The sequence below is a fragment of the Molothrus ater genome, chromosome 5 (genome assembly GCF_012460135.2).
Source record: "Molothrus ater isolate BHLD 08-10-18 breed brown headed cowbird chromosome 5, BPBGC_Mater_1.1, whole genome shotgun sequence".
Lineage (NCBI taxonomy): Eukaryota > Metazoa > Chordata > Aves > Passeriformes > Icteridae > Molothrus > Molothrus ater.
The window spans coordinates 11339913-11352691 of NC_050482.2; the positions used below are offsets into that span (position 1 = coordinate 11339913).

Here is a 12779-nt window from a genome sequence, read left to right on the forward strand (position 1 = left end):
GCTTATGTGCCTTTAACACAGAGACATCAACAGCCTCACCTGGGAAAGGGATAAGCAGCTGAGCAACTGCACATACCTCACTGTTACTGTCTCACTAGAGCTCCACACAACAAAAGCAGGCAAGAATATACCAAAAAAACAACTTTATGCCACAACACACCCTCAAAGCTGCTTTCTTCAAATGTTGGACAGAGCTGTGAAGATCATCACTGAATATTTTCTTTAATGCTTTCCCAGAACATTAATCTCATATATGCCCAACTGAGCAAAAACATTTTGAAAACAGTTTTGTTTTTTTTTTTTGTCTCAGTAGATAATAAAATTTATTACTTTCTTCCATTCCTTAAATTGAATCAGATGGCCAAAGACTGAGAACTTTACAAAGAATTAAGTTAATAGGTAGAAAAACAAGGCAAACTAATGACATTTAAGCTAAACCAACATAATTTGGCTATGAAAGATATGGGCAGAATCTATATGCAACAACTTCAGAATTTGATCAAACATACTCATGTCCATGTGCAGTGCCTAACAAATTCAAATTTTTTTCAATAATCTGCCCAGAATTATGAAGGATTAAAATCACATTTTTGGTAAATGACAAAAAAATAGTAGAAAGGCCATCATTAGAAACTGGATGTAACAAAATACCCTTGCTGACTTACAGACCTACAGGCCAAATTCACATCTTCAACATATGTTCTAATGTTTACAACAATAAAATCACAATGTCATTTTTTTCTGGTTGTTGTGTTCAGTTTTACACTCTAAATTATGCAGTTGATAGCTACAGTTCTTTTTTTTTAATAAATTCACCTTTAATTCTCATTAATAGGAATAGAAATATAAATTTTGGCAATTCATATCAAGTCAAAGTTAATAGTACTCTCACAAAAAATTCTGTGTTTTAATAAAGCTCTTGAAAGTTAGACAAGGTATTATTATAAGTTTGTGATTTATAGAATCAAAACAGGAATCTTTATTTTAATCTATCAAAAAAAAAATCCTGACTTACAGGACAAGTATTAACATTTTTTAATCAAAACTATTTAGCATTCTCAGGATGACAGTTTCATAGCATTTTTAGAATAGATTTTGTGGGCTGGGGTTTTTTTAATCATAATTCAAGAGAATCATGACACTGGAACAGAGGAAGAGTGAAAATTTGTGACTGTACCTCCCAATATTTTTTTCACAGGAAGATTTTATAGCTCCTGAGACAAATTATTATGAAACTATGTACAAAACAGATGGTTTATTAATTTGATTTAGTCTAGAAAACTGTTCCTTTTTTTGACAAATGGAGAAAACCTAGAAGTATGCTTCTATTTGCAATGTGTTTCCTTCTCAGTCACTTGTACAGTACTGTCTCACAGTGCATTCTGTAGACAGGAGGACACTCAAGAGGTATTTGAGATGTGCTTAGTGTGACGTGAAGACTTCTGGTCAGACTGTGGATCACAGTGGAACTGTAAAATACAGAACTAAAAAGCTTCACCTGCTCAGGTTCCTGGTTTCCTAGACTTTTCTTCATGCTTTTCCATACAAACACAAGTAGTTTTAAATATACTTATTTTCTAATCCATCTGCATATTCTTACATTACCATATTAATAATAATCCTAAATCAGGCATCTGCATATTCTTTATCTGCAAAAGAAAGTGATCAGCATATCTGTAGCAGGATTCAAGGTACCCATTCCTCAGATGTCGACACAAATAGCACAACCCGTGAGGGAAAGCACAGTGACACCACCTCTCCCCAAACTTCTCTTAGTGGGAGGATAGAAAAGGAGGAAGACTAAGGTAGCTGGGAACAGCTAGTTCTGTGAAGCTGCAGTGGCTTCCAGTGACAATGTATTTGGTTTTAAATGCCTTTTGTTCCACTGCAATTAAAAAGAGTCAATTTTCAGATGGCACATTCTTATCAGTACATCCTTGCATGCATAAATCTTTCTTTTGTAACAGATGCTCTGACATTCCTTTCAAAATTGACACAGTTCTACAGACATGTACTTCTACACTGTGGGCTCAATTTTTCCTGTCCTAATACCCAGAAGGGGTATGCTATACCAAAAAACTGATATAGTATTACACTGCCCTATATAGATCTCACCTTATTGACTTTTGAAAATAAGCCTAACTATGCCTTAGATCAAATAAATTACTCCTGCAATAAACTGCTCAATAATCCTGATCTCTGTTGTGTCAGGTAACAGTCAAAGTCTTCTCACTACCACAAAAAAGAAGACATAAGCAGAGCAAACCAGCCAGAAGCATCTTGTCTGGAATGACCAACTTTGAAAAGCACCGCTTCTAAATACACCAAGGACAAAAAGCTTGATAAACGAAATTTAACAGCCATTTTTAAGTACAGCATATTTTCATTACTTGGAAATATAACTAAGTAAAAGTCTGTTCGTAGTTTCCTCTATGTCAAGCCAGCTTCTTTGCAAGAGCTCCAGAGGCAAAACCACAGAATGGTTTTCTTGCACTTATGCAACTGAATTTTCAATATTACTGTTCATCAGAGTCTAAAAACTTGACAATTTTGCAAAAACTACAAGCACTGCTTATAGTCCTGATTAAGCTCCTCTTTTACCAGTCTCATGTTCCACATTCATGGACCATGAGTGCACTTCCACAGGCTATGAATTATTCAAGGATGAGGTCCTTAAAGACTCTTGTTGCACCTTCTATACCTTTTTAAAAATGAAATACAGTCAAGGCTTTGAAGCTTACAACCCTGCAATTACTCTTTGACCCACAGGATCTTAGCTACTAATATGAAGTATAACAACTTCAAGACACATTCACACAGTAGGATAGCTAGTATCTTGGCAGGGTTTCCTTTTTGCTTGATTTGAAACAGACAATTATCCTTTAATTTTCCCCAGTTCTGAATGCACACCAGCCACCATGCTGTTCAGCATGCTGGAGATGGATCTCTTTTGCTCCCTAAGGTTTAATGTAGACTTTAAATCATGAAGCTGCTAATTGCCTACATGGAACCAGAAACAGCAATCCAGAAAATCTACATTGCTCCCATGCTGTGATCCTCGACCTTGTTTTAGTTAATGAGAGATTACTACATTTAACATCAAATTAACCTCCAGATTCCATAGGTGGCATAATGAAGCCAAATAGCAAATTTTCCAAACCACTCTTCCACAGTGTTAAGCCTCTTAAAAATAACTACATGCTTAATGACAGCTGCATTTTACTGAGAGACTTCAACCACAGCCATGCACAAGATCATGGGGCTGGAGAAGTTTCCACAAAGGATATTGTAAATGTACTATATGTAAAAAGATATTTTTTTTTTACATATAGTACATTTACAATATCCTGAAGGAATTTCTTAGGTAATAGAGAGAGCTTCTTTGTGTCATGCTACAGAAAGCAGTTTGCCTGCACACTCTGCATGAAGAAATCAGAGGAATGGGGAACTGGAAGAGAACAGAGCTCAGGCTGCTGAGGGCCAAGATTGTCTCTTAGACAGTGGAGTACCTGCAGCATTTCCTCCATTTTCTGCAGTGCTCTGACAGGGAAGCAGGCTCCTGATGGAACAGAGATATGGAGCCTTATTACAGCTGCAGTGAAAATTAAGAGTGTGGCTCACACCACAACTGCATGGAAATCTTCTTGGAGCTTTTCCTAGAGAAGAGGCCTAGGCTGACAACTTCATCTCTAGACAAAGATTGATCTACCAGTGCAGCACCTCTACAAGGAAACATCCCTGCTGGCTATGCATCAGGTCAGAAAAAAAAAGATTATCTGTGGACTAGCAAGGCAAATTAGCTCACAATTTTGTTCTGTGTTAATATACAGATGCTTCGTAAACCACTAGTTACAAAATTCCAAAAATTCTCCAAGTGAAGGTGCTAAGAAAAGTACTAATTAATCAATTAAAAAACCTAATGCTTCTAGCACAAAGTTTTTCATTTACTCTTGACTTTCTATCCTCTCATTTTTACTACCTAGTTACCTCCACAGAATGGATGCAAAAAGATTTCCATCAGCACATTTAATGAAAAACATTTCTTTCAAGCAAGGCACAAAATTTAGATTTATTTAATTTGATTAATCCCAATTTTTGTTTTACATTAAGTACAAAAACCAGCTGGAACGTAGGTGTAAATACAATTCCACAAAGTAGTTCAGTGAGATTTAAAATCATATCCAAAACCATAAAGCACACTTAAAAGCAGCCCAGGATATACAGATTGCTTACCATAACTGCTGAAAGAGCTCAATGTATCAACATGTTTAACAACCCCCAGCAATAACTTATCTCCTTTCTAATCTTTCATTTAAAATGCATTTAGCAATTCTGTACCTAACAAAGAAAGCATTAAAGAATGAGAAGGGCAGGTAAGTTTTACTCAAGCAGAGGCCTAACTTAAACACATACACAATCAAAATTTAAACAACAGAACAATGACTTCAATATTTTGAACATTCTAAGAACATAAATGCTAAGATAATATAGAAAAATAGCCACAGGCTCCAAGACTTATTTACTTCTCAAAGAACTTACGGTGTACTGTAGCTGCCTGAAATATTTTAACAATTATAGAAAATTTTATCTCCAGGTTTGGTATGTTCGTGTTTTCTAGATGACAACATACATTTAAGACAACCATCAACTTATTTACATTTAGAAGCTTATTCCTTTTAAAAACTGTATTAAAAAAATCAGTTTTGGCACTATCCCTAAGGCAATGGATGATAGCTACCTAAGACAGCAAATCACATAATGAAAGCATAACCAGAAGAAAATCATCTTTAACTTATAAGAAACTGTGAGGCTATAATTAAAGAGGAAATTAAAAATCAGCACTTCTAACTCACTAAAACACCCTACCCAAAACGTTGAAGATTCTTGCTATATGCAACAGGAATTTGCTTTAATCTGTGAAGCCCCCATGTCTTGTGGGAGAACACAATCTTTCTATGGTTTTAAAGTTATCCAACTAGTTTTATTACCAGAAAATAGCAAAAAATTTAAGGAGAACATGAATTTATGCTTAAAGTAAGCAGAAAAAACATTACTCTGAACTCCAGCCTGTGCTATTTAAAACACCCCAAAGGTAATTTTTCCATTTAATCCGCTGAGTAAAGAGCACAGTATCATTTTTTTTATTGATATGAATAGTTTTAACAACTTCCTTTTTGCATTTCCATTAGCTTCAGGGGTAGCTGACCCTTAAAGAACAATTTCCCAGTGTTGCCATATTTCCACTGCAAAGACTGCAAGCCTGGATTTCATACACTATGAATTTCATTTGAATTTTAAAATAATCTTTGTGTTTATCCTAAATTTATAAAAAGATTTTTTTTCAATACTTAAGGCAAAAAATAAGTTTATTGGTTATGTTTCTTTAAGTCTGAGAAGGTGTATGAGGCTGTTTAAATATCAAAAAAGCTAACGCCATATACAGTATTACCAACAAAAGTAAAGAATAAGGCAGCATGCACCCTTAAGATGAAAAGAAAATTTAATTTTACAAGATGTTTAAATAATCCAAAGGCAAAAAGTGTCTGTCTCCTCTAAGAGTATCTTCATAAAACATGGAAATTTTAGAGGAATGTTTTAGAGGACAACAAGTTACTAAAATATTCCGTTCAACGTTTATACAAATACATTACTACAACTGTAAGTTTACATACAATCAACTGACATCTCAGTGTTAACTAATTACTTAAATTTACAAGACAAACATAAATAAAGCTGTTAAAACAGGCAAGTACAGTACTGATCTATCATTGAGCACAATGCATTTTGTACTTCTTTCACCTTGAAAAGAATCAGATTAGAATTGTGCGAAGTCTATCTCCAAACCTAAAAATAAAATAAAAGAGAATTAAGTATATCTATGCAGGTTTTACACAGCGTGGGCATATTCCAAATGTTTAAGTCCTGTTTTCAGGCATGTAATTTACCATTTAACAACCTTTTGTCTGTTCTCAGAAGAGGCCACAGTCCTTAAGGTTATTTTTAATAATGACATCAGTTACAGCATCAAAAACAAACTGCACATTTTTTGTGTCTGTGGCACACGTGAAGTGAGTGTAGATTTCTTTTGTGTCTTTCCTCTTGTTCAGATCTTCAAACTGACACTGAATGTAAGCAGCTGCTTCTTCATAGGTGTTTGACCCTAGAAGAAGAAAATTGCTCAGTAAGCAGATTTCCAACAGAGGAAGAACAAGATGCACTATCTTTGAAGGAAGGGGGGTTCTTTGGAAACAGTTAACCTAAACCTGAAGAGGAGAAATTCCACAGCCATTGCTTTAAGATACCATTAATAAAACCTTGGAAGGAGACCTTTTGGATGCATTTGTAATAGTAAAAACTTAGCACTCAATTCAGTTCCAGGTGCAGGAATAGTCTTTCTATTTACTCCAGTGCCAGAGGAACAAGTCATTAATGAACCATCACTTTCCTAGTTTAGGACATTTTATTTCCTTCATTTAAGTTACTCCCTTTAAATTTTTATGCGTTTAAAAGCTTTGGGGTTTTCCCACACTCAGTTACAGACACTTGGCATCCAAATTTCTCCCAAGCTTTTTACTTCCAACATGTTATTTTCTGTCTGAAGTTACAATGAAAATGATACATAAAAATGCTAAGACCTGTTAAATGAATTAATGCTCTTTTGCTGTATATTTCCTGAATAAGCCACAATGTCAAAATGTATGTACACTCCCTGTTCAAAAACCTCTCATGTCTCTCAGGAATTCCTACTTATATCAAAGTACAAAAGCAGTTTGTTATTTTCTTAGAAATAACGGGCTAAATAAATGAGCCTGAAAAGTTGCAGCAGTAACATGTAAATGTTTATCAGTGGACCAGCATATTTCACCTGGTTAAAAAGACTTAAGCACTGTTTTATTTGTAACCCATCAAAACAACCCCCATCTAAATTTTAGGTCATATAAATATTTTAGATACCTGAAGTTATGCAACTCCTCATGATCTGTGCATGGAAAATCAGGTATATTCAACAAAAAAAAAACAAAAACCAAAACCTTGACATCTACACCCCTCCAATACCTGCATATTCAGGGTAGCAAATAGTGAGAGGACTTCTTTTGATTTTTTCTTCAAAAAGATCTTTCTTGTTCAGGAACAGAATAATAGAAGTGTCTGTGAACCATTTATTGTTGCAAATACTGTCAAACAATTTCATGCTCTCATGCATCCGATTCTGTAAGTGAAAAAAAAAAGCCATCACTTTCTATTTTATCAGACTTCAGTAGTAACATAAGGATACATATTTTTGACTGCTTACAAATGATCCAGTTACAAAACTAAGTTTTTAGCAAACTAAATCATATTTTACTGCAGGGAAATACAGAGAAGCCAAGACTACCACAAAGATCACTTCCACAAGCAGGGTTTAAGCAACTACTTTTTTCTCATTTCCAGGTTTAAATTCTCAATATTTCATAATTTTTTTGTGTGTTTGACATTTTGCCGTACAGATATTTTACAGAATTGCTGAGTTACCTGTATTTGTCTTAACACTGATTAGATCTTCTGGAAATTGAAAATAAATTCTGCACCTAGCTGATATTCCAGAATAAGGAAGAAAGTTCTACAAAGCTAGAGAATCAAGTAAGCAGGTATTTTAACTCTTACCATAATATTTAACTCTGTAGAAAAATTATCCAACATGTAAGTACTTTGGCCAAGTTCCAGTCATTTAAGTAGCAGGATGCTAGCTACGACCTTCTTTGACACTATATTTGACTTGAAAGGTTTTCTTATTTCTCTTTCCTCCCCAAATTATATGTTATAGAAAGTTGCAGAACACAAGGAAGAGCACAAGAGTCTGTTAATGATTCACATACAGAGGTAAGCATCACTTCAGACCACTCAAGAGAGTAAAATGCACCCTGTGCACAGTGACACGGAAGGAGTAAACTCTTGAAAGAGGAGAAAGGAGCCGAGGGTGTTGGAAAGGAAAAAGAAGAGAAAGATTTCTGCAACTAAGACAAGAGATTGGAGAAACACAGTTAGAAAGAAACAAAAACTGAAGACTGAGGAATGAAACGAAACAAAATGTGGTAAAGCAGATACAGGTAAGTAAAAAAATTTCTTACTATGCACTTCTGGCATCAAGAAAGAGACTAAAATGTATAATACTGACAATACATCCTCATAAATTTATGGTTCCTTTAAAACATGAAAAAGTGTGGCTGAAAGAATACTTATCTTTTAGTATTCCTTATGAGAATATGAGGAAATACTTTAGAATTCATGCTTTTGGGTTCCATCACCATTTCACTGAGACCTTTTGCACAAACCCCACACATCTTACAAAGCAGTAATACTGCAAAAGACCCATTTATAGCCTTCCTTCAAAGCTTAGCTTCTGTGCAACAACTATTCCCTTCTTCAGCATTATGGTACTTGCCATTTCCTCGTCTTCAGCCAAGACCAAGTCATAATCACTCAGTGCCACACAAAAAATAATTGCTGTAACACCCTCAAAACAATGAATCCACTTCTTCCGCTCTGATCTTTGGCCTCCAACATCAAACATTCTGCAAAACAGAAGCAAAAAGGAGAATGAACTTTGGAATTTTTAGCTTTCTGAAGCTAAAAATCTCAAACTATCAGCTGTGTAAGTCTGAGAACAACATCTTAAAAAGAAGGCAAAAAACTCTGTATTTTCTCAGTTTACACCTCAATTTTAAGCTTTGAAAGTCTTCCTACACATTTTAGAGAACATGAGAAAGTATGAGATGAAAGACAAACAAAATTAACTATTTATAATATTATATTTCATTAACAAAGTTAATTTTAATCTGTATAAAATAAAATATACAGTTAGCTTTACTAAAAAGTCTATCATAATAAAAGATACTGATCAACAATGTCCTGGTGAGTTTCAGCTCCTCTCTCTTCTAAGTCAAATTACAACTTAAATCTGTTCTTCAATTGGCCATGTGATATGAAATATTTTTAAGAGATTATCTTAGACGACAAAATAAGCATTATATAGTAAAAAATCTCTCATTTTCCCAACAATAAATGCATTTTTTGAAATGCAATTAAGTCTCACATATGACACTTACTGAAGCTGACTTGTGTTTTTTATTAGCCTCCTTTCCTGTTTTCCATGAGTTGTAAGGTTGCAAGTACAGGGCAGGTAAGAACCCTGACTGATTTAATGTTAGTGCACTACAGAAACACTGTAAATTGCACTTGAAGGGATTCAATTACAGTTGTTATTTTTAGATATCTTCAATTGTTCCAAGTTGCTAGGTTTTAATAGGAAAAAAAACCCCACAGTAAAAGTAAGTGGAGAAGGAAACAAATTAGAAGAAAAAAAAGACCCTTTGCTTTTTCATGGAAAACTGTCAGAAACACTGTAACCTCTAACAAGGTCTTATACTTGGAAAAACTACTGCAGAAGCGACAATTCTCACTGCCATTTTAAGCTGCTACATTGAAATAATGCCATGTCAAAAACATTGAAAGATAATTCCTGCTGAAAAAAAGGATTCCTTAGAGGTGCTCCTTACCTTCAGAAAAATCTTTGAAGGGAGGTCTTTGGATATCACTCTATACAAATGTGAGCCAGCCACCTACTACTCAGTTCTCAAGTAATTAAAAATGGCTGTACCCAGAGAATATATTTTGTACTTAATGCTGTACTTTGTACTGTATCTTAATAATTAATCCCTTAAATTTCAGTAATTACTTCTGTCAATTCTAATGCTATGTTTTGTAACTTTATACTGAGACCTGATTTTCCATAAGAATTAACACTTCTACAAAAAAAGTGTTCTTTGAACACAAAACTAGTAAATAATCAGACTCAACTTTTGGACTAGGCTATAGAACAGGATGAAGATGACTTGCTATTTGCAATTCAGATTGAATCAATAATCAAAGCTATGTTAATTGCTTTATGGAGAAGGCTGAATTGAGGCCCAACCTGAAGGAATCTAAACACACAGAGCAGAACAGGAAAGAAAGGGAAAGAAATTGATTCTGTGCAGCTAGTCATACTTATGTACCCTTGTCTTAGTATAATCAAGCCTTTCATGTGTTTGGATGATCTTAAAAGTTCATTTCAAGGTTATGTAAGAGTGTACTGCAGGCTCTCCTAATAACTCATTAAGCCTATTGCCTAAGGCACAGGTACAGATGTTTGAATGTACAACATTACAGTTAAACAATTCCACAGGCCTAGCTCAAAGACACATTTTACAGCAGTGTAACCATATGGTCCTTGTAACAGTCCCAATAATCTGTAAAGACTAGACCCATCTTCAGGAGGGAACAAGAAACATTTGAAAGTAAGTGAGAAGATGGAGAGCTCCTGAGAATACTAAAGTTCTCTCTTCAGGCTTGGCTAAGGACTACTCTTCTTAGGTTTGCAAGAAATTCATTACCATTTATCAGCTATTCTTTTGTGGATTTATACAAATTTTGTATTCTTAAACCCTAAAACAAGGAAACAAAAGATTTTTCACAGTCCTGAAGTATCCACATTTCGGTATTTGCCAGGCATTTCCATGAAAAAAAAAATATTTTCTATAAAGATACTAAACAAATATATAATACAGACATGCTGAACAATTTCTGCAGAACCTAAATCCATACTTAAAGTGGGTTTGACTGAGTTTTCTTCTCATTCTTCCTCATCACTAGGAGGTAGAGTGCACTGATGGTTAACACTATCTTGTGTTTTCACCTTGAATGCTGCACCTGAGTCAGGGCAAACTTTTTTCAAGAGCATCTTGTGAGAGGACAAGGGTGAATGAGTTCAAAGTGAAAGAGAGCAAGTTTAGATAAGGTATTAGGAGGAAATTCTTTATTGTGAGGGTGGTGAGGCACTGGAACAAGCTGTCCAGAGCAGCTACGGATGCCCCATCCCTGGAAGTGTCCAAGGCCAGGCTGGATGAGCTTTGAGCAACCTGGTCTAGTGCAAGGTATCCCTGCCCACTGCAGCAAGGTTAGAACTAGACAATCTTTAAGGTCCCTTCCAACCCAAACCATTCTTTGATTCTGTGTCTTTAGACATAAAATGCTCAGAATATTATCATTATTTTCTAAATCTCACACCACAGAAAATGTAAGTGACATTCTTTTATGTCTAAAATACTACCTTAGAGTATAGGACATATTTGAATTTACCTCTTTGGGAAAATGGAATTACTCTTTCATACAACACCAGCAAACTCTTATAAGCTTCCAGTTCTCCAACAGAATTTAAAACAAGAATCCAATAGAACAGCTATTTAACATGGCAGAAAATGCAATATTTTGTTTTGAGATTTAATTTATATCAAAAGTATCCTTAAAAAGCATTTTCAATATAACAAAAACATTTATTGGAGCTCCAACAACTCTCTTCAGAAAATTGAGTCAAGCATAAGTTGTTGGGTTTTTTTCCATAAAAAGGGGGGGGGTAATAATCAAGCTTGTGGTTAGACAATTTTGTTAAATTACACCATTGAATTCCATATTCCATAATTTTACAGGAACTCTGATGGACAGATAACCATGCAGCACGATTTACATACTTAAAATGAAGATCCTTGAAAGTAAAGTGAGTTTCCACTATTCCTGTAGTTTTCACTCTAGTCCTGAGAACATCCTGTTGAGTTGGAATGTAGCTGGTTTGTGCTATCCTGTCCAAGTCATTCAAGTAACTAAAGGTAAAAATAAACACTGCTTTCAGTTATTCATAAAACAGCAACAAAAGAATTACAAAGAATTACATAAGTTTTAAGTCCATTCATTACACTGTGCTTGAATTTTATAAAGAGTTTTCTCTGAGACACAAGATGCAGTATTCTACTCAAATTTCCAAGTTTTTTTCAAAATAAGCTTTTGAGACACAATGAGATTTCATCCTAGATGAAAGGAAACTTAAGCAATTTATTCCATTACAAAGAATTCTTCTTTAGAAATTCCTAAATGCAAACATGGTTCCATAAACATCCATGTTATTGGCATTAATGAGAACATCTTCATCTTTGCAACCTACTGAACTGCAGATTACTTTGAACCATAAACAAAGCCCAAAATCACTCTACTTGATAACAGATATGAAAAGAGTAACTCAGTGTTTTGGCCAGAATTAATGTGTCTGAGAAAGTGCCTAATACATGACAATTAACTTTCTATTGAGAATTCCTAATTGCATGTATTTTTTAGAATTAGTATGTTTTCATTGCCAAACTCCTTGCAATGCAGGCCAAGTCCAGTGTTTCCAAAAAACTATACAGCTCTTACTTGTGCTTTTCCCATAGTAAACAGGGAAGGCATTGTGTTCTATTTTCTGTGTAACAAGATGTTAACAATTTTACAGATACATTTATATGGCCAGAAGAATAGTTTTCTTATGAAACTTGAGTCACAGTTGTCTAACACAACAAAACAGACCACAGACAGGACAGGAGAGTATGTGAATCTCCAAATTAAGTGTTCATATGGAAAAAACTTATACAACTGAGAAGCAGCTTCAAGTACTACAAAATACTTCAGAATCATTAAAAATGGCACTATCACTGCTATTGCCACCCTACCATCTTACATTTCCTTCAGTGGACTCTTTTCCTTTACTGACTTACCATTCCTTACTCCCATGCCACCTTATTTTTTGCCTTCCTAATTCCTTAATGTTTTATTTTCTTACTTAAGTGCCCTGGCATAAAAGGTACATTTTAATTGCTACTTGGCTCAACATATTTCCAATAGACACCATTAATTAACAATGAAAACATAGCAGTGTTCAAATAGGAAAAACTTTA

At 34.6% G+C, this 12779-nt stretch overlaps 1 protein-coding gene across 1 annotated transcript in view; it reads right to left on the reverse strand.

Moving 5' to 3' along the window:
• Positions 1 to 5348: 5348 nt before the first annotated feature.
• The window catches only part of GNAI1 (G protein subunit alpha i1), a 32076-nt gene continuing 24645 nt past the window's right edge, over positions 5349 to 12779 (reverse strand). The window contains exons 5-8 of the mRNA XM_036400754.2: positions 11547 to 11675; positions 8423 to 8552; positions 7057 to 7210; positions 5349 to 6160 (exon numbers count right to left, since the gene is read on the reverse strand). Coding sequence (XP_036256647.1) covers positions 5970 to 6160; positions 7057 to 7210; positions 8423 to 8552; positions 11547 to 11675 — 604 coding nt within the window. The 3' untranslated portion in view covers positions 5349 to 5969. The remainder of the gene's footprint in view (positions 6161 to 7056; positions 7211 to 8422; positions 8553 to 11546; positions 11676 to 12779) is intronic.